We start from the raw sequence: 21165 nt of genomic DNA, 5'->3' as shown, positions 1-21165 counted from the left end.
CAAGAGGAATTCAAGCAACCATAATTAGAGACTACTACATGGCTATTTTGGATTTTGGGATATAAGTAGGAACCATTCCTGGAAGGAAGAGGCTGAATTGACTGAGGTCAGATTTCCACAGCAATGGATAGCCTGTGTTCTCCTATGTTTAGCAGGTCTGACTGAGGTGTTCAGGAACCTTGTTTCATCTAATTTGTGTTTAACTCCCTCTGAGACACATAAACTACCACTGGAGAGACTGCAGATGTGATGGGGGAAAAGTGGTTGATTATAAAGAAGTTGGGCGCTCTCTTGAAGCTCTTGGTCAGTGGATCTGTGGAATGATTTGAGATGGACGCCTGACAAAATGCTTAGCGAGTGTGAAGCTCTTTCCTGCCATTTGTTTCCTGTTAGCACGGCTGCAGCCACAAGCCACTTCCATTAGTAAGGCTGAAGTACTCCGGAGAATGTCAAGCCAACATAGCTTGTCCGGATGGACTTTTCCACCTGTCTAGAAAGAAATTCCAAGATCAAGGCTTTTACTGGAAGTGTGCTCATGCCAGAGAGTAAAGACTAATACTACTATATCAAATGTTGCTAATCTGCAATAATGGCTTTGCTTTTTCTGCTCAGTGCATAAAGTGGAGTGGAGGTGACTTCCTCTACAGCTGAAAAGAACTGGCCCCAATGCCAAAACAATGGTTTTTGCAACTTAGTTTTAGCTTTCAGCTTGGTACTGAGGACTCTGCTGTGCTAACACCTGGTCATGTGTGTCGTCCTTCCTTCCTTTCCCTTCCCTTCCTTCTTCCTTTCCTCTTCTTTCCTTCCTTCTCTCTCTCTCCCCCCGCCCCCCACCAGTTACCTACCTATGAGAGAGAGAGTGAGAGAGAGAGAGAGAGAGAGAGAGAGAGAGAGAGAGAGCGCGCGCACGCGTGTGCATGAGTAAGGGATAGGGGCAAAGGGGGTAAAAGAATCTCTTTTTAAAAATAAAACTTATTTACTTTGAGGGAGGCAGAGAGAGAAGGAGCAAGAATCCCAAGCAGGCTCCACCATTAGTGCAGAGCCTCACATGGGGCTGGAACTCATGAACCTTGAGATCATGGCCTGAACTGAAATCAAGAGTTGGATGCTCAACTGACCGAGCCATCCAAGAGCCCCTGGTCATGTTTTTTAAGAAGCTGTTAAGAGATGGCTAATATTAATGGGGTTTTGGTCCTCATTTCTACTTGGTGGGGTTAAATTTTAAGCAAAACTGCAGGTTTGGGAAATCACTCTGAAAACCCTAATGCTTCAGTGGAAAAGAGATCATGAGAAAAAAGAGGTCTTTGAAAGATCTGTAGCCAGGTACACTATGCCACACCATGTTGTGCCAAAGAAGCCCTGGTCTGGGAAGCAAGAAGGCCTCCAAATTCTAGTTCGTCTTCTGGCTTTAGTTAGAACTTCTTTACTTTATTACAGAAGGAAAGGGAACTCACATAACTCTACTGTCTCATATATCTCAGTCATTACACAAAGCATTTTATGTTCATTGTGTAACTTAATCTTTTCAGCAAGCCTGCAGGGATAGTGGTTTCTATTCTAACTTTTACAGAAAAACAAGAGGCTCACAGAGGTTGTAACAGCAATGTGCCTAAGCCTACACAGTGGTGTAGGACTCAGCTCCATTGTCGGACTCAGCTCGTGACTGGGTAGTATTTGGTAAAGAGCCATGAGAGTTTTCAGTAACTTTAAGGACCGGCAGGTTCTGCTTTGGAGATAAGCTGGTAGGCTTTCTAAACTTACTTATAGCCTTGGGTGAGAAAAGAGTATGGAACTGGAGATGCATGTAGTTTTTCTAGGCACGTGACTAAAGTCCAAAGGTTCACTACTTCAGTCCAAAGATTATGGTTGAGTCACCCATATTTTCCCAAAGGCAAGAGCCTCCTAACGTTAGCCCAAGGGGCCCTCACCCAGGAGTCTGTCTAGATGAAGAACTATGTATTATTATTATGTTTTGTATTATTAAATTTTCTTTTAATGTTTAATTTTGAGAGAGACGGCATGAGCAGGGAACAGGCAGAGAGAGAGGCAGACACAGAATCCAAAGCAGGCCCTGGGCTCTGAGCTGTCAGCACAGTCTGACATGGGATGGGGCTCAAATCCATGAACCGTGAGATTATGAAGTCGGACGCTTAACTGACTGAGCCACCCAGGCACCTCTGTATTATTTGAGGCACAGAAAAAAAGTCTGTATTAGTCGACAATATATAGTATTTTTTTCATGTTTTAAAATTTTATATAAATGCTAACGTTGCTTCTTCCTCCCTGCAACATCATACTTGTGAGATTTATCCAGGTTAATTAATGTAATGAGATATAATGCTTGAAGAAATATCTCACCTTCTTCCTTTCTTTGGCCAATCTTGCTCTTGGTTCTCTAGATGAAACTGTATTGGCTCCAGCAAGCAAGCTGACAATTTCCTCCCTTTAGTTCTATGTGCCTCCCTTCATTATATAAAAGGTTGGTGGTGAGAAATGTCTCCCTCTTACGAAATCTAAGTCTTTATATTCCCTAAGCCAGTGACTAAGAAAAAGGATTTGGGGGGAATCAATGTAACAAAGTAACAACCTCAAAGAATTAGGCTGTAGTATTCTCCATCTAAAAAGATGGGGTTACTGCAAAGGCAAAGAATGAATCAAAAGTCCAAAGACTCCCTTTAAGTCCAGGAGATCTTCCCAAAGTTTCATAAGTTGGTATTTTCAAGAGTGTTACTGAAGAAACATGAACAAAATTCTTCTAACAATCATGGTGCTTTTGCAACTCTAATTACCACAGACTTAATTTTATGTTTAAGGGAGTTCACTTTCATACTCCTCCTACCCATTTGTTAATATTTTGTTTCCTTTCTTATTTGGCTATATTATTTCTTCAAGTAGAGTTTTCCAGAGGGTTCATGGGTGACACATCTCTGGAGGCCTGGAGTATTTCTGATGATTTTATATTTCAACCAGAACTTTACTAACTCTAGGATTCTTAGGTCATAATCATTTTCCCTCCAAAATTTCTAAATTTTGTCCTACTCTTAAATGTTGCCTTAAATGTGGTCACAAAAAAGTCTGAGGCCAGCTTGCTTTTCTCCCTCCTCTGTGCCTTTTTTGCAAAAGAGGTGTTTCCAATTTCCCTTTGGCTTGCCCATGTCCCTCTGGTTGAATCTTGGTCTTCTCTTTGGATCTGATCTACATTCCACTGTGTCCAGCAGATAGTCTTTAGTCTGTGTAAAGGTATGTGGTGTTATCTAGTTTAATTATAGATGGAGCTTCCTTTTCTGGTTTTGTTTGTTTGTTTTTATTTTGGTGAATTTCAAGGAGTGAAGTATTCTACCATATTTTCTAGAAGTAGACACAACTCTCTGGATAGATGCTTAGCCGATTATAGTAGGGGAGGTTAAATCAGGGACTTCTATTTTTCATTCAGTAAATACTTACAAGATACCTTGTAAGTATTAGAAATTAGGAGATACAAAGGTATATGAGAACTATTTCTGTGTTCAATGTATTTATAGTCTAGTTGAGGAAAGAAGAAAGGTGCACTAAATGGCACACGATCATACCTCCTCCAAAACAGCCACTGACTCTAGGATATTATGCTAGTTTTTTTTTAATGTTTATATATTATTGAGACAGGGAGAAACAAAGCATGAGTATGGGAGGGGCAGAGAGAGAGGGAGACACAGAATTTGAAGTGGGTTTCAGGCTCCAAGCTGTCAGCACAGAGCCCAACGTGGGCTTGAACCCACGAACTGTGAGATCATGACCTCATGCTTAACCGACTGAGCCACCCAGGCGCCCTTATGCTAGGTATTTTCTATGAATTCTTCTCATATATGCAAGCTGGAGTTTCTTAGGGAGCCTTATTTCCCTCACCAAGTCTCTTCATGTCAATTCAGGACACCAACACTGGACTTTAAAGAGGTGCCAGAGAGCTGCTCCTTTGTCTGCCCACCCATTGATTGGGAGGGAGAGGTTGCTAATTAGAGCAAATGGGAAAGTTATGGCACTGTCTCCCCTGGAAGGTCTGAGGCAAGATGAGACAGAGTGGAAGTTACAAAGCCTCATGAGCTACTCTGGAATTAGGTAATCAAGTGGATAATGGCAAGTGTGGTTCTGGTTTTTGAGAGAATGGTGATGCCTGTCAGTTTCATGCATCAATCCGGAATGAGACATAAATAAAGTGTTATGGGTACACAGGGAACACAGAATGAGACATGGAGTCACTCTCTCTCAAAAATAAACAAACATAAAAAAAAAGGAAGACAACACTGGCAACATGCCAACTCTGTGAAATGAGAAGAAGAAAATCTAGAGAGAGTGACTCTGGGGGAGGGGCAGAGAGAGAGGGAGACACAGCATTCGAAGCAGGCTCCAGGCTCTGAGCTGTCCGCACAGAGCCCATTGTGGGGCTCTAACTCAAGAACTATGAGATCCTGACCTGAGCCGATGCAGACACTTAACTGACTGAGCCACTAAGGTACCCTGCCAGTGTTGTTTTCCTAAAAGAGATCTCTAATCATGTCCCTGTTCTATTCAAACACTTTTTTTGAGGGGCACCTGGGTGGTTCACTCTCTCAAAAATAAACAAACATAAAAAAAAAAAAAAAGGAAGACAACAGTGGCAACATGCCAACTCTGTGAAATGAGATAAAGTAATGATGATGACGACAATAAACAAATGAGAGCTAACACTCTATGTCCAAGCTCTATTCTAAATGCTTTATGTCTATTAATTTAGTACTTCCAATAAGCCTGTGGGGTAGTTCAGTTTTTTAAAAACTTATTCAAGAAGAGGTCTCTGGATCTGATCGCTTCTTCTGACCTCTAGTCATGGGGCTCCTAGGTGGCTCAGTTGGTTAACTGTCTGATTCTCAGTTTCAGTTCAGGTCATAATCTTGGTTTGTGAGTTCGAGCCCTGCATCAGGCTCCAGGCTCCAGCGAGGATTCTTTTTCTCTCTCTCTCTCTGCCCCTTTCCTGCTCAATCTCACTCTCAAAATAAAATAAATAAATAAACTTAAAAAAAAAAACCTCTAGTCACAAATTGGGTACTAGATACCGCTACATACTTGGATGTCCTGTAGGTATGTACAATTTAATGTGCCCCACACAGGCCTTTTCTCCCCATAAATCTGCACACCCTTCACCTTCCTCCTCTCAGTGAGCACACCATCATCCACCCTGTTCCCCCACCTAGAAACCTGGGCTTCACCTACCAACGGATGTCTCTTTTTTTAATTTTTATTAAAAACATTTTTTTTAATGTTTTATTTATTTTTGTTACAGACAGAGACAGAGCATGAGAGGGGCGGGGCAGAGAGAGAAAGACACAGAGCCGGAAGCAGGCTCCAGGCTCCGAGCTAGTTGTCAGGACAGAGCCTGACGCGGGGCTCGAACCCACGAACGTGAGATCTGACCTGAGCTGAAGTGGGAGGCTTAACTGACTCAGCCACCCAGGCACCCCGACTCTCTTTTTAAAAAAATTGTTTAAGGGGCGCCTGGGTGGCTCAGTCAGTTAAGCGCCCGACTTGAGCTCAGGTCATGATCTCATAGTTGGTTGGTTCAAGCCCCATGTTGGGCTCTGTGTTCACAGCTCAGAGCCTGGAGCCTGCTTCAGATTCTGTGTCTTCCTCTTTTTCTGCCCCTCCCTGCTTGCACCCTCTCTCTCTCTCTCAAAAATAAATAAACATTAAAAAATTAAAAAAATAAAACAAATGTTTAATGTTCATTTTTGAGAGAGAGGGGGAGAGAGAGAGAGCAGGGAAGGGGCAGAGAGAGAGGGAAACACAGAATCTGAAGCACTGAGCTCTCAGCACAGAGCCTGACATGGGGCTCAAACCCACAAACTGCGAGACCATGACCTGAGCCAAAGTCGAATGCTTAACCAACTGAGTCACGAAGCTGTTGTCTCCCTTACTCTTTAAATCCCTTCCTTGCCTGTTCCTTATCAGTCTCCTTAGATTCTTTTTCTTATGTCTAAAATTGCTGATGTTCTCCAAGGTTTTATCTTGGTTTCTTTCCTTTTAAAAATTTTTAAAAGTTTATTTATTTATTTATTTTGAGAGAGAGAGAGAGGGAGTGCACACGAGTGGGGTAGGGGCAGAGAGAGAGGGAGAGAATTCCAAGCAGGCTCTGAGGTGTCAGTGTGGAGCCCATTGGACTCAAACTCATGAACTGTGAGACCATGACTTGAGCCGATATCAAGAGTTGGACGCTTAACCAATCGAGCTACCCAGGTGCCCTTGGTTTCTTTTCCTTTAAGGTCACACAATCTCCCTGGATGTCTCCATAGCTTCAGTTACCCCTTCTATGCCCACCATGCCCAAATCTGTACCTCAAGCACAGGCTTCTTTCCTGTGCTCCAGTCCTGCACATCAAGTCCTTGTATGTCAAGGTCGCTTGCCATTAACTCAATTCATCCCAAATGGAACTCATCATTTCCCTGCCTCCTACCCTGCAAATCTTCTGCTGATTTCTATCTTAGTGAGTAGAAACCTTATTGTTCAAGCAAGAAATCTAGAAGTTTTCCCTAATTTCTCTTTCACCTCATTTATCCAGGCAGTCATCACACTTTGTAGTTTTTAATCATAATACTTCTCCTCCATATAGCCACTGGTACTGCCTTAGTTTAGGGCCTCTTCTATTTTACCAGGATAATTTCAGTAGTCTTCCTGCCACTATGTTTATCCTCTTCACATCACTCTCCACAATGTAGTCAAAATGATCTTCATAAAATGTGGATTTAATTATATTATTCCGTTCCTTTAAACTCCTAAGTTACTATTACCTATTGAACTTCCTAGGGGATAGTCTGTGATTTGGCCTTTGGCCATCTGTATAGCCTTGTCTCCTGTATATCCATTCCTCTTTGAATTCTGTATTTTAGTTATTATGAACTATTTACCATTCTTCTACATAACAAGTATTTATTGAGTTCCCGCAGGTTTTCTACTTCAAGATATAACAGTGAAACAGAAAGATTTAAGGTACTTACATTCTCAAACTAACATTTACTTGTGAGGGACAGGTAAATAAGAGAAAGCCAGGTAGTGATAATGCTATGAAGGAAATAAAACAGGTTGATGTAATGGAGAATACTGGGACAGATTACTTCTGTTAGGGAAGTCAGTGAGGCTTCGTCTTAAGTGATGAAATTCAAGCTAAGATCAAAATGAAGAGATGTTTCTGGAATAAGAAATGCTCATGCTCTCTCATACTTCACATTCCTTTAAAAACAATTCTTTTGGGGGGGGGGTGCCTGGGTGGCTCAGTCAGTTATGCATCTGGCTTCAGCTCAGGTCATGATCTCACAGTTCGTGGGTTTGAGCCCCGTGTTGGTCTCTGTGCTGACAGCTAGCTCAGAGCCTGGAGTCTGCTTCGGATTCTGTATCTCCCTCTCTCTGACCCTCTCCTGCTCATGCTGTTTCTCTCTGTCTCTCAAAAATAAATAAAAAACATTAAAAACTTTTTTTAAAATATTTTTTTAAAGTTTATTTATTTTGAAAGGAGGATGTGTGAGTCAGGTAGGGGCAAAGAGAGAGGGGAGAGAGAATCTCAAGCAGGCTCTGCACTGTCAGCACAGAGTCCGATGTGGGGCTCGAACTCATACACTGTGAGATCATGACCTGAGGCCGAAACCAAGAGTTGGATGCTTAACTGAATGAGCCTCCTAGGTCTCACACAGAACCCTCTTGAAGTATCTAGAACATTCCTTTCTCTAGCGTGGGTGGCTCTACTCATTTTTCAGCTCAAGGGTCATTTCCTCAATTAAGTCTTTCCTGACCCTTTTCTCCTTTGTAACTATATAGATTTCTACCACAGCAGTCATGCACAGTCTTCAGCATCCAGTAGGTCTTTTGTTTGAGGAGTGAAATATTTGAGACAGGTCCCTACTCTCAGTGGTAGGCTCGAGCCGGCCTGTTCTGCTTGGAAGAGCTGACTGCTGGCATCTCTTCCCAACTCAGTGTTTGCTGATATCATTGGCCATAGTGGGAAAATGTATGTTATGGAAATTGGCAAATGTTACAAATAGGATCACTTATTTTTTTCCTTTGGAAAGCTAGTTGTTAACAATTTATTAGTACACCACTGGTAGTGGGGTACCACAAAATTCTGACCTTTTTTTTGGCAATTAAGTTGCATATGTACATATATATCTTAAAACAAATCTTTCTGAAGGTTTTATTATGAAAAACAGCAGGCTTCTGTTCCCCCTATTCATTTCCTTTTTCCCAGAGACAACTTTTGGCCTTATTTTTCCTGAGTATTAAAGTGTGCTTTTTTGTTTTGTTTTGTTTGTTTTTAAGAGAGAAAGAGAGAGTGGATGAGCAGTAGAGGGAGAGACAGAATCTCAAGCAGGCTCCATTTCCAGCACGGAGCCTGACACGGAACTCAATCTCTCAACTCTGCGATCATGACTTGACCTGAAATTGACTCGGACACTTAACCAACTGAGCCACTCAGGCACCCCCTTGAGTAGTTCAGCATTTACCTCCCTGTCTCTACATTATAACATGCATATTACTACTTTTGAGTTTTTAGGTTTAGGCATTATCAATAGACTTCCCACAATGGAAGATGAGGATTTAATTTCCCTTTCTCTCCCTCTTCCTATCCCTCATCCTTTCAATATTGTTACAGCATGATTTTGGTCAATAGTGTTTATTACGATTACATAAATTCTATTTCATGTTGAATTACACAGTGAACTGTGATGCCATTTCCTTTCATGTACAACTTTTTATTTATTTAAAAAAATTTTTTTAATGTTTATTTATTTTTGATACAGAGAGAGACAGAGCATGAGAGGGGGAGAGGCATAGAGAGAACGAGACACAGAACCGGAAGCAGGCTCCAGGCTCTGAGCTAGCTGTCAGCACAGAGCCTGACGTGGGGCTCGAACCCACGAACGTGAGATCTGACCTGAGCTGAAGTCGGAGGCTTAACCGACTGAGCCACCCAGGTGCCCCTATTTATTTATTTTAAAGTTTATTTATTTTGAGAGAGAGAGCGAAAGCGAGCACAAGCAAGCACACATGGGGAAGGGGCAGAGAGAGAGAGAGAGAGAGAGAGAGAGAGAGAGAGAGAGAGAGAGAGAAATCCCAAGCAGGCTTTGTGTGGTCAGCATGGAGCCCAACGTGGGGCTTGAACCTATTAACTGTGAGATCATGACCTGAGCTGAAATCAAGAGTTGGACACTCAACCGACTGAGCTACCCAGGTGCTCCTACAACTTAAAAAAAAATTTTTTTTAAGTTTATTTATTTATTTTAAAAATAAAAAAATATTTTTTTAATTTATTTTTGAGAGACAGAGAGATACAGTGTGAGCAGGGGAGGGCGAGAGAGAGAGGGAGACATAGAATCTGAAGCAGAATCTGAAGCAGGCTCCAGGCTCTGAGCTGTCAGCACAGAGGCCGATGTGGGGCTCAAACCCATGAACTGTGAGATCATGACCTGAGCTGAAGCCGGACGCTTAACTGACTGAGCCACCCAGGTGCCCCTGTTTATTTATTTTTGAGAGAGAGACAGAGTGTGAACTGAGGAGGAGCACAGAGAGGGAGACACAGAATCCAAAGCAGGCTCCAGGCTCTGACCTGTCAGTATAGAGCCCGAAGCGGGGCTCAAACTCACAAACTGTGAAATCATGACTGGAGCTGAAGTCAGACACTTAACTGACTGAGTCACCCAAGTGTCCCCCCCACAGCTTTTTAAACAGAGTTCATAACTGTTTTTGTTCATAACTGTTTTTTTTTGTTAGACGTATTCTATACTATTACTAATTCAACCCAAACATTTAGCCAGTTGTCTAAATCTTTCAAGATATTTTGTTTGGTATTTTATCATTTTCATCTTCCTGAGTTTTTTGTGGATTCCACTCTGGGCTAAATGCTCCCTTTATGCTTCATGCATAGTTGTCATTCTTGGATCTGCCTTCAGTATCATGCTATATTCTTTCTGCTTTTTCAGAGTTGGATCTCTTATATCTTTGGTTTAGTCTCCATTTTGGTGGAACACACCTAGAAAAAACACACTTGGGGCACGTGGGTGGCTCAGTTGGTCAAGTGTCTGACTTTGGCTCAGATCATGATCTCATGGTTTGTGAACTCAAGCCCCGCTGTCAGCATGGAGCCTGCTTGGGATCCTCTGTCACCCTCTCTATCCCTCCCCCACTCTCTCTTTCTCTCTCAAAAATAAATAAATATTAAAAAATTTTTCCAAAAAAAAAGGAAAAATCACACTTAAAATTTTGCTTGAGTATAAAATTGTAGATTGAAATTAGTTTTTCTTCAGAATTTTGAAGGCGCTGTTCTTTTTTTTTTTTTTTACATTTCACTCAAAAGTTTTTATTGGCCTTTTGGATAGAAACGGAATTGATTTGCCATCATACTTCTGCTGGAACCAGTGCATGGCCTCCTCTTTGCTGATTCTGTGTTTGGTCCCAATGTAGCCTGTCCTGCGCTTCTTGTCTGTGATGCTGAAACCTGGCCTACCCAGCACCACACAGAAGTCCAGGCCATAGATACCAATGCTTGGGTCATATTTGATTTCCAGATCGATGTGCTCCTGGATCCCAAAACCAAAGTTTCTAGTATTGGAGAAGTTATTTTTTCTTAACTCATACTCTCACACCTTTAGACCTTTCTCCAAGATTTCTTCTGCCTTGGCCCCATGGACTGTGCAGTGGACAGCAATCTTTTCATTTCTCCTGATACCAAAGGATCTAATAGTGTATCTAGCTTTGGAGAACACAGGGGCTGGCCTTGGCCGCCCGGGTGAGTGTGTCTCCGCCCTGCCCCACACAGATGCTGAGGCAGAGCTTGCGGATGCAAAGTTCCCGCATGGGGTTCTCCTTTTCACCTTGATCAGCCATGGTAGAGAACAGGAAGAGAAAGTGACACTATTCTATTATCTTCTAGTTTTCACTGTTGCTACTGAGTAGTCCAAAGCCATTCTGGTTCCTGATTGGTTATACAGGACGTATTACTTTCTCTTTTTAAGTTTAAAACATGCTTTGTCTCCAGTGTTCTGAAAACACAATATGATGTAGGTTTCTTTTTACTCATTGTGCTGGGCACTTGGTAGGCCTTTTCATTTTGTAAATTTATCTCTCTGTGGGACATTTTTCTATATTTTTCTTAAATAATTTCCTCTTCTGATTTCTGAACTCTCTCTCTCTCTCTTTTTTTAAAGAAAACTCCTATTCAGGTGTTAAACATCCTGACCTGGTCCTCTCATTTCCTTATCTTTTCTCTTCTATGTTCTATCTCTTTATCTTTTTGCTTTACTTTCTAGGAAATGTGAATTTTATCTTCCAATTCTTTTATTGGGTTCTTCCTTTTGGAAGTATTTTTTTCTCCCTGCAGTCTCTGTTTCTTCTAAGTTGCTTTGTAACTGTTTGATTTGTATATCTTTCATGATAGGCTTTCTTCAGATCTCTGATAATCTTTGGTTATCTCTTCATCTTTAGGGGAGGATTGTAAAAAAGCTAATTGGAAGCTCTAAGCACATGAATGGTATTTGTCATCCATAATTTTCACTGCAGGGTGATTTGACTGGGCTGTTAGAAATCTGTGATGTAAATAAATTTAGGTTTTCCTTCTTGGGACTGATTAGAATCTCCAGAGGAGATTCTTCCAAAACTCCTGACTGATGCATTAGGCCTGGTTGCCCGGGACTGGGAGTCAAGTTAGGAAGTGGGCTTGGGGGAGGACAGATCTTAGTGGCCGATATCCCTATGGTCTCCAACTTTCCTGGTTTATTATGGTACTTCCTCCCTCAATTCTATTACTTCCATCAGTCACTCTTCCTAGAGAGCAAAGACTTAACCTTTAGCTATGTCCCTATGTAGCTTCTCTCTCCAAAATGCTTTCCCCAACCCCTCACTGGCACCTATGAGAGGTATTTCAACTTTCATTGAACTTGTGGTCTTCCCTTAGCCTTCTCTCCTATTAATTCCTGGACAGAGAAATCAACAGATGTCAGAGCTAGCATCAAGGCTTTAGAATCAGCTGTTTAAGGCTAATCCAGTCTTGTGGTTTTCAAATTTTGCTTTAGACATCTGCTTCACATTCTCTAGGAAGGACAAATGCCCCTTCCCCACTGTATTACAAACAACTATGATTTTATCAGGTATAAATATTGAGTTTCTGCATTTTATTTATTTATTTAAAATGTTTTTTGAGAGTGCATGCATGAGTGGGGGAAGGGGCAGAAAGCGAGAGCGAGAGCGAGAGTGAGAGCGAGAGAGAGAGAGGGAGAGAGAGAAAGTGCACCCCAAGCAGACTCCTCGCTGTCAGCCCAGAGCCCAATGTGGAGATCGATCTCACCAACCATGAGATCATGACCTGGACCAAAATTGAGAGTCAGACACTTAGCCAACTGGGCCACCCAGGTACTCCTGCATTTTAACAAAAAAAAATTCCCTTCTTAAAAAGTATGAAAGCCACCGCTTTGGTAATATCCCTCCTCTCTTCCACCACCTATGCCTGCATTTTATACAGGAAAAAACCTGAGTACCACATAGAGGACAAATCTTACAAAATATCATTCAAGTCTTTTTACTACAGTTTTGGGCTGTTCATAAACCAAGATTTTAGGACACTCTAAAGTCTCTCAAAATGGGGGAGGATTCTCCATAACTTGTAACAGAGAAGGTCTCTCTTAAAAATAGTGCATGGCTTAAATGTCCACTCCTCCTACTCCCCTGCCTTCTTCAGGGCTGCTCCGAGACACTGACGTAAGGGAAGATGACCATTACACATCGGTACAGGGTCATTCCAGTACTGCCTGTGGTTCACTTCCGTGGCCATCCCATCAAGTAGCACATCAAAGCAAGGGAAGGCAGCCTCTCTCAGGACCACTATTGGAACGAAGTGTGAAAAAGTCGCTAGCAATGTTTTCAAAGACCTTGTCTTTATGGAGCCAAAACCAATGCCTCAAAAGGCTAGGCACTATTCTTTCCTTTACCTTTTTCCTCTTCTTCCCTTCCTCAAGCTGAGCTCTTTTCTAGGCTGCACTGACCCACAAAACCTCCCAGGGATACCGGGGGCCTCGCCTCAAGTGGGCACAAGGGGTTACATACCCTTCCTCCACAGTGACTGAGTTCATGAGAAGGCAACTGGTGATAGTCACTCTATCTCTTATGACACAAGATGAACCAATGACTGAGTGCTTAACGGATGACTTCTCTCCAACCTGTGTATCTGGCCCAATGAGGCTGTCACCTCCAACCTGCAAAAGGCAAATATAAAACCTTGTCCATCCATCTCAACCAACTGCAAACCAACTCCTCAGATCCCTTAAGTTGGGGTCTAATGCAATCTTCCCCCAGAGACAGACAGTTCAGCCAAGGGATAAGTATTTCTCAGGGCCACAAGGTCACCTAATACCTCTGAGATCAACTCACTTACACACATGCATTTGTGTATGTAAATGTGCTCTCTTGAAGAGAGTGCTCAAATCAGTGTAAGAAGAGGGGCAAAGGTGGAAAGCTCCTGTGTCCGAGTCCCAAGACCATAATGGACCTTCTTTACAGAATTTGTATGGCTGAGGTCAGTACCTGTCCAGGAAGTCTTCTTGAGATGATGATATTTCAGAACCAGAACCCAGCTGGGATTTCCCTGGGACTAATGAGTTTCAGAGTTTGAGAACCCCAATCCATCGTCTCAAGGCCATACTTCATTTAGCACACAGAGACTGTCCCATACCTGCCCTGTCCAAGCTGGCACTTACCAGGTGTTTGCTGACAATCTGAGCTGATGAATGAACCAGTGATTCTTCTGGACAGAGAACTGATAGCAATTTGGGCACCTTGAGGAAAGACAGACCAGAAAATACTGAAGGCACCTTAGGTAGAACCAACACACAGATAGAGATGTAGGGAGTTTTCAACCACAACTTTCCTGTTTGGGTAAGGCAGAGCATGAGGCTGCTACATTTCCCTTCGGACAAGGGTTATTTATGCGGTAAATTTCAGATGGTATTATCCTTAGTTTTCTACCGGAGAATCTCCTCCCTAAAAGTAATGCCATGTGCCTCAACTGGGAGGTGCTAAGACAAGCCTTCAAGATACCCAGCAGCACTTAGGAGAGGCCTAATGAGAGCAAGGAACATTCTGAGTCCTGACCATAGTCATCCGAGGTTCCTGCTCCCCTCCTAGACCAGTGAGGCCATGCATAGAGTGAGAGTCAGTGTTAGACAATTCCATAATCAGGACAGTTTCTGAGAAGGCATCCATGTTCTTCACCAGCCAAAATAAAATGTTGAAGGTGTTCACACTATTCTCTCTCCAATATGAGAAAACTGAAAAGGCTATAAATAAGGAGAATTTTAACTCTGGATCTGTTAGGAACACACTAGTAGTGTGCCTATCTGTCATTCTCCAGTACGAGCAGAAGGCTGGTCAGAGCACTGTGTGTGTGGCCACATTGGCCGAAGGACACCTTGCTAGGAGTGGCTGCACGGGCAATGTGAAGGCTAATACCTCCGCCCCATCCCTGGGATCGCCTTCTTCTATTACACTTCAACCGAGCCGTTCAGGCCTCTCCCTGTCACAGCTTCTGCTGGTACTTCAGAGGACACTTCCCTGTCTCAGGCTATCCACGGACCTGCTTTCAGACCAGCCTGACAGACTCTAGTCATAGAACTGAAGGAGAACTAAAAGTCACATTAAGGAAGGTTTCTAATAGCTCTAAGTGGGGCTAACTTTACTGAGGACTGCCCTGGGTAAACATGGGACTAGCTGTGATTTCTCATAAACTCTCTGGCTTGGATTCTCCCCAATCTACAACCAATCCAGGGTGAAGCCCTCTTGAGGCCTGGGGCTGGGACTATTCCCATTATATAGAGTGGGTCCTGAGGACTGCTGAGCCAGGTTTTCTTTAGGGACTAAATTCAAATCCCAATTTTCAACTGTATCTTTTATCATTCTACCTGACCCCCCCCCCCCCGCTAGCTTATATTTGCACTGACAGTTTTCACAGAATTCTACCAGAAACTGCGTCAACAGCTAATCTTTTCATCATCTTATCTCCATTGTCCTTGAATGCCACCCCAGTGTGGTTCCCTCAGTCATCTATCTTTTCCTCTTATCTCAACCCTTTACTGCTGTTTCCTTTTCATGGTTTCATCATCCCTCCTTCCTAAAACCTTCCTCCTGTGCCTGCTATACAATAAAGAGCACCCCCCCACCCCCACCCCGCCATTTTCGGTCTCTTCACTGTCTCCTCACTCTACCCCTTGCTTTAACCAAAACCTGGCCTATCTTTTAGAGCAATGCTTCCCCTACAACAGAAGTTGCGTATTCTCCATTTCTCATAAATCTCAGGGTTAAACGGAGGAGTTAGCTCCCTAATGCTATTTCCAGAAGCTCCCTCTTATAGATGTTCCTTCTCTGAGGCTCTGCCATCTGACTACTCTATATTCTATTCCTTTACCTTCTTAGGAAAGTCTCCTCTCTGTGTCTATGTTTACTTCATCACAGTACTGATTACGCAGTATTTATCTGCTTATTTATGAAGTACTGCAGATATCCCCATGCCTAGCAGAACAAAAGAAAGCTGCTGAACCCAGAGGCCCAAAGTTAGCCTTTCTGAGGAGCCACAGGGGCTCTAGCTCTATGGACTAGATCCTCTGCTTCCCCTTCTGCAGACACGCCAGGTCTTGCTCAACCTTGGGAATGAGCGAGATTCCGGACAAGTCACTGGGTACCTAACGAAGAAGGGAGGTGCCCATGATTTCTATTCTAAACCCATCCTCTTACCTGTCTGTTTGCTTCCATGTAGAGTCCCAGGGTGCTTACTCGAGAGCAGAGCCCCTCTTTCATGATATGGACATAGCAGCGCACCTGTGATTTGGACAAGTCTTCCCACCTGTCTCCACGACAGACATTCCAGCAGGCATCGTAGGGAGCAAAGGTCAGTGTATTGTCTTCTTTTATAAAACTGTAAATATCTTCAGAATGAACAGAGAAAATAGACTCAGTTATGTTTTCAAAGCGGTACAACTCACACCTCTCTCCCTGGAACTCACCCATGCATCATGGACCCTGGGGAAGTCCCACTAAAACCTGAGAGACTAAGTGACATTAAAAGAGGCAAATGCTTTCCTGAACATCTGAAATACTGTATGAAGCAAAAGCACTTCAAAAAAGGTCCTAAAAGCAAGTTTGACCAGTAATCAAGTACTACTACGGAAAATAAAATAGGAGGCTCTTGTAAATCATGACATAACGTAAGCAAAGGTCTGGGCTTTAGTGACCAGCCATGTTGGCTTTGCATTGCTGGCCTCTATTACCATATCCAGTAGCTGTGCTATGACACACAAGACTTGTGCTACTTTGCACAAGACTTGGAGCCTGAGTTATCTGGGCCCCAGTTTTTCAACTCATAAAACAACCATGTATGATAAGAAAACTGGGGCTCACCTCAGGTCACAGAGCTAATAAGAGGCAGAGTCAGATTTCAAATCCAGGTCTGTCTGATGCCAAGTCCTGATATCTTAACTATCATACTATATTGTTTCCATTTACTCATTTGATAATTTTTTTTTTTTTTTTTTTTTTTTTGGAACTCTTACTATGAGCCAGGTACTAGGCAGGGATAGAAGAGCAAACAAGACAGACCCTGCCCCTACATCCTGGAAAAGAGACAGTCTGGTTGGCTTCTTGTTGAACTGTAATTGTATACTCCTTCATCTTTCTTCCATTGACAGAACAGGCTGAGTTTAGTCAGGAGTGGGGCTGCCCAGAGTTTAGAGAACAGAGGAACTGTGAAGTGGGGGGCAGAATTTACTCAAAACAGTCTTGTGAGGAACACAGCCAAACCAGAGCTACGAACCACAGAAGGGACCTGCGGCACCATTAGCCTGTCCCTGAAGAGCACAGTGGCAGCATCTGCTTGAGCTAGCCTACCCAGACCTCAGGGTATGGTGTCAGCTATCCTGTCTTGCCTGCTGGTTAGACAAGAAACTGTTGCCTTGCAATAGGCATCCTGGCCAGCTACTCTTTCCAAAGGTGCTGCTCCCCTTACCTTACCCCGCCAACCCAAACACTGACCTAAGGATTTCAGCTCCTTTTTCTTTAGATCCTCTTCTTTTTCTTCTTGTCCTTGCTGTGAGGAAGCTGAGGAGAACTGTTTTCTTATTAGGTATGGAATCAGCTCACTCCGGATGGAAGTAATTGACCTAGGAAGTAAGAGTTGTCAAATATGAGAAATCTGACTGTCTGGATCCTATGGGATCAGAAACTCTGTGTATCCAAGTAAAAGCCAAATTCCTTCCTGTCATGCCACTGTGGGACTGACAGAGATCAAAAGTGGCCTAGATTTGGTAGCTCTGGAAAAGCAGAGATCTAAGTTCTCTATCAGCTACAGGCTGGAGGGGGGAGGGTAGTGTTCTAAATCTAAGAATCCCTCCCCTAATTTACTTAGAAAATAGTCTTTTACAAAGTCCTATTTCCTTGGTGTGTGCACATTGTGTTTGTGTATGTGCGTGTATTTTAACATAATGCCTTGACTCTTAACTGGCAATAATCCTTGAGAAGGAAGAATGCTCTAGTCTTTTGAAAAAAATTGTTTAAAAACACTGAAAAATTTTCTCCATAAAGGCCTTGCATATCTTCTGTTAGATTAATCCTAAATAACTTATATTTTTGGTTCATTATTATAAACAGTGACTTTTAAACAATTATTTTCTGCTTGTTGTTGGTTTGTAGAAATTTAATTTATTCTGTATTTTAATCCTGTAGCCATTGCTTTGTTAACAGTCTTACTAATTCTAATAATTTATCTGTAGATTCTGATAATCATACCAACCATGAACACACCACTTTTTTTCCTTCTTTTCTAATCCCTAGATCTTTATTTTTCATTGTCTTACTATATTAGCTAAAAACTTCAATATAATGCTGACTAGAAGCAGCGATAGTAGTAATCTTTACTTGCTCTTGATTTGATTTTACTTCAATTAAAAAATTTTTTTATGTTTATTTTTGAGAGACAGAGACAGCATGAGTGAGGGATGGGCAGAGAGAGGGAGACAGAGAATCTGAAGCAGGCTGCAGGCTCCGAGCTGTCAGCACAGAGAGCAATGCGGGGCTTGAATTCACTAACAGTGAGATCATGACCTGAGCCGAAGTCGGATGCTTAACTGACTGAGCCACCCAGGCGCCCCAATTTGTTCTTGATTTTAAAGGAAATACTAGTATTTTATCATTTAGATTTTTTTCATTATCAAAGCTCCTATTTACTAATTGTCCTCTGCGCGTTTATGGACAGCAGTCCATACATGTCATAGGTTTTCTACACGCACCTTTTATGCACATAGGTTAAGGAAGTTCTCTTTTATTTCTAACTAGCTAAAAGCTTTCATCAATGAATGGGAATTGAATTTTATTTAAAAAATTTGTTTTACATCTATGGAGTTCAACATAGTTTTTTTCCCCTTTAATCTGTTATGGTGAGGAGTTTTTTTTTTAATAATTTATTGTCAATGGTGAGGAGTTTTTTAGTTTTTATTTTAGAGAGAGAGCATGTGAGCAGGGAAAAGGGGCAGAGGGAGACAGAGAGAGAATCTTTTCTTTTTTTAAAATTTTACTTATTTATTTTGAGGGAGAGAGGGTGAGAAGGTGCGAACAGGGGATGGGCAGAAAGAGAGGGAGAAAGAGAATATCAAACAGGCTCCACATTGTCAGTGCAGAGCCTGATGCAGGCTCAGTCCCATGACCCTGGGATCATGACCTGAGCTTAAATAAATAGTTGGCCACTCAACTGCCCAAGCACCCCATTGTGATGAATTAAAAATTTTTTTTTCTAATATCAACAGATATATTATTCAAAGACTATATATATGATTTCTGCTCTATACTCCCTCAGAGTAGAGGAATTACAGGTAATTCTTTTATTATTTGTGCAAATTATAAAATTTAACATTTTTAGGCCACTCTTAAAATTTTTTGCCTGCCTCTCATTTTTTTCTCAGCTTCTACAGTACTACTTTCCCCGGTAGATTCAGACTCTGCAAATTTAAATCCATTCTAATGACTAAGTACTTCCCATGCAGATTTCACTCTCCCATCTACTTAAGAGTAGGCCTAGGATGCCTGGGTGGCTCAGCTGGTTGAGCGTCAACTTTGGCTTAGGTCATGATCTCATGGTTCATAGGTTTGACCCCTGCATCAGACTCTGTGCTGACAGCTCAGAGCTTGGAGCCTGCTTCAGATTCTGTGTCTCCCTCTCTTTCTGTCGCTCTCCCACTCAGACTCTGTGTCTCTCTCTTAAATAAACATTAAAAAAAATTATTATATTATGACAGTTTCACCAATGGCTATCAAGGAATTCCTCCAACAAAGTTAACTTCAATTTGCTTTCATGTAATCAGATCAGTCAGTCTAGAATAGCACTTACAGAAAATTAGATCACAGATCAATGTGTAGAAGAACTTTCAGAAGGCCAAAAAAATTCTGGCACTATTTTTATACATTTTTATACAAGCAATAAGCAGTCTTGGCTAAAAGCTTTGGTGCTCTCCTTTATTTGGCCTTTGTGGGTTGCAGGAGACATGGTGATTCCTAGAGGACACTGAGACAGAATGTTGGGTCTAAATGACCAGTAATCTGTGGGGCGAGGTGGCCGAGTAGTTAAGGCGATGGACTGCCAAATGACCAGTAATCTGTAACAGGGAAGAAGGGACCTGATTCTTAGTACAATGAGTATGCTCTTGATTTACACTTAGCAAAGGAATTAAAAGTACAGAAGGATAAGAGACCAGCACATGATTTTTAGCTAGCTTTCTCATGCTGCAAACTTGTCAGAATTTTAAATCACTAGTTAATTTATTTAGGATTTGACAAGCATCTATTAATATGCCATTTATTACTATGCTAGGCCTTGGAAACATACTGTTTCTGAATTCATAATTCATAATCCAGTGGACAGTAGCCTGATCATGGATTTAAAAGGAACAGGGTAGAAGGAGATGAGGTTGATCAGGAAGGTAAGGAAGCCAAAGCATGGAAGAAGCCTTTTGTGGCAGTCTCTAGTCTGGACTGAGAAGCTACTGGTAGTTTTTAAGAAGGAAAGTGACATGATCAGTTTTATTTCTTAGTATGATAATGCTGGTAGCAGCGGAAATAGGACTGATATAAGAAGACTGAAGACAGGGAGACCAGTTCCAAGACTCTGAAAGATGAGATAATGTGGTTTAATGTATAAGCAGCCCTAAAAACCACTGCTGCATGCTTCACACCCCTCCCCAACCCCCATTCAAAGAAGCTCTGCAGGCTGACATGGGACCACACAGATGGAGTAGAAATAGAAGGCAAGACAGAGGCAGAGGCTGAGGAGGGTAAGCAAAATTATGAACCCTGGAGCTACACAGTTCATGGTTTTTGTCATTTTTAAAGGATCAAGTCAGACATCTTTGAAAAATTCTGTGTAAGCTGGAAGCTCTTGTATTGAATTTCAATGTGATTTTTCTCCTGATCCTTTGATGGAGATTAACAATTTCCATATGAATACAAAGAATGAAACAACACTTACTCTTAGCTCTTTTTCTCCCCTTTCAGTGCACCAAATCAGTGTGGGTAGCAAATGTTCCTTGGCCCCCTCTGGTGGAAAACAAGTCAGTTCCCTTTGAAGAAATGACAAAGCCTGGACAGCTGGGGGATTTCAGAGCCATGATATTTACATTATGGGCCAAACAGAACCGTCATGGCAAGAAGCAAGTAAACAAGCCTTGGCACAGGGCCCCTTAGGGCAGAGCCCTTTACGGAGATCAGATAGCGATTTAAAGAGAGGACATGAAGCAGTCCTGCCAGGTCCCCACCTGCCTCTCCCGGCCCTCAGCATCAGGTCAATCCCCACAGTGCGGTGGCTCAGCAGCATTACAGAGGCCAAGATTACTCTTCCTGTTCCCTAGTCAAAGCAGAGGCAGCTCAATGCTATGCCAAGAAGTGGAATAGGCCACTGTGAACCTTTGTGAACATCCTGACCTTGGGGCTGAAGATAAGGAGCTGGATCTACTGCCCTGGACCTGGGCAACCTCACTTTCCTGTTCCCACTTATACACAGCCTTCTCAGAAGACTGCCTCATCTCACGAATTACAAGCTTCCAAGAAATAAAAAATCACAAAGAACTATTAGCTATAAACAAACAACTCTAC

General features: G+C 42.3%; 1 protein-coding gene and 1 pseudogene across 2 annotated transcripts in view; both read right to left on the bottom strand.

Annotated features, from left to right (window-relative positions):
• Positions 1-21165, bottom strand: part of EIF2B3 (eukaryotic translation initiation factor 2B subunit gamma) — a 115907-nt gene that overhangs the window by 8955 nt on the left and 85787 nt on the right. For both annotated transcript variants that reach the window (XM_029949460.1, XM_029949459.1), the window contains 4 exons: positions 17062-17189; positions 15769-15959; positions 13740-13817; positions 13090-13238 (listed from right to left, as the gene is read on the bottom strand). In XM_029949460.1, coding sequence (XP_029805320.1) covers positions 13090-13238; positions 13740-13817; positions 15769-15959; positions 17062-17189 — 546 coding nt within the window. The remainder of the gene's footprint in view (positions 1-13089; positions 13239-13739; positions 13818-15768; positions 15960-17061; positions 17190-21165) is intronic.
• LOC115299496 lies at positions 10338-10938 on the bottom strand (annotated as a pseudogene).

Source organism: Suricata suricatta, chromosome 8, assembly GCF_006229205.1.
Source record: "Suricata suricatta isolate VVHF042 chromosome 8, meerkat_22Aug2017_6uvM2_HiC, whole genome shotgun sequence".
NCBI classification, from domain to species: Eukaryota; Metazoa; Chordata; class Mammalia; order Carnivora; family Herpestidae; genus Suricata; species Suricata suricatta.
Note: the sequence above shows the minus strand (reverse complement) of the source record. Positions and strands in the feature narration are given on the sequence as shown.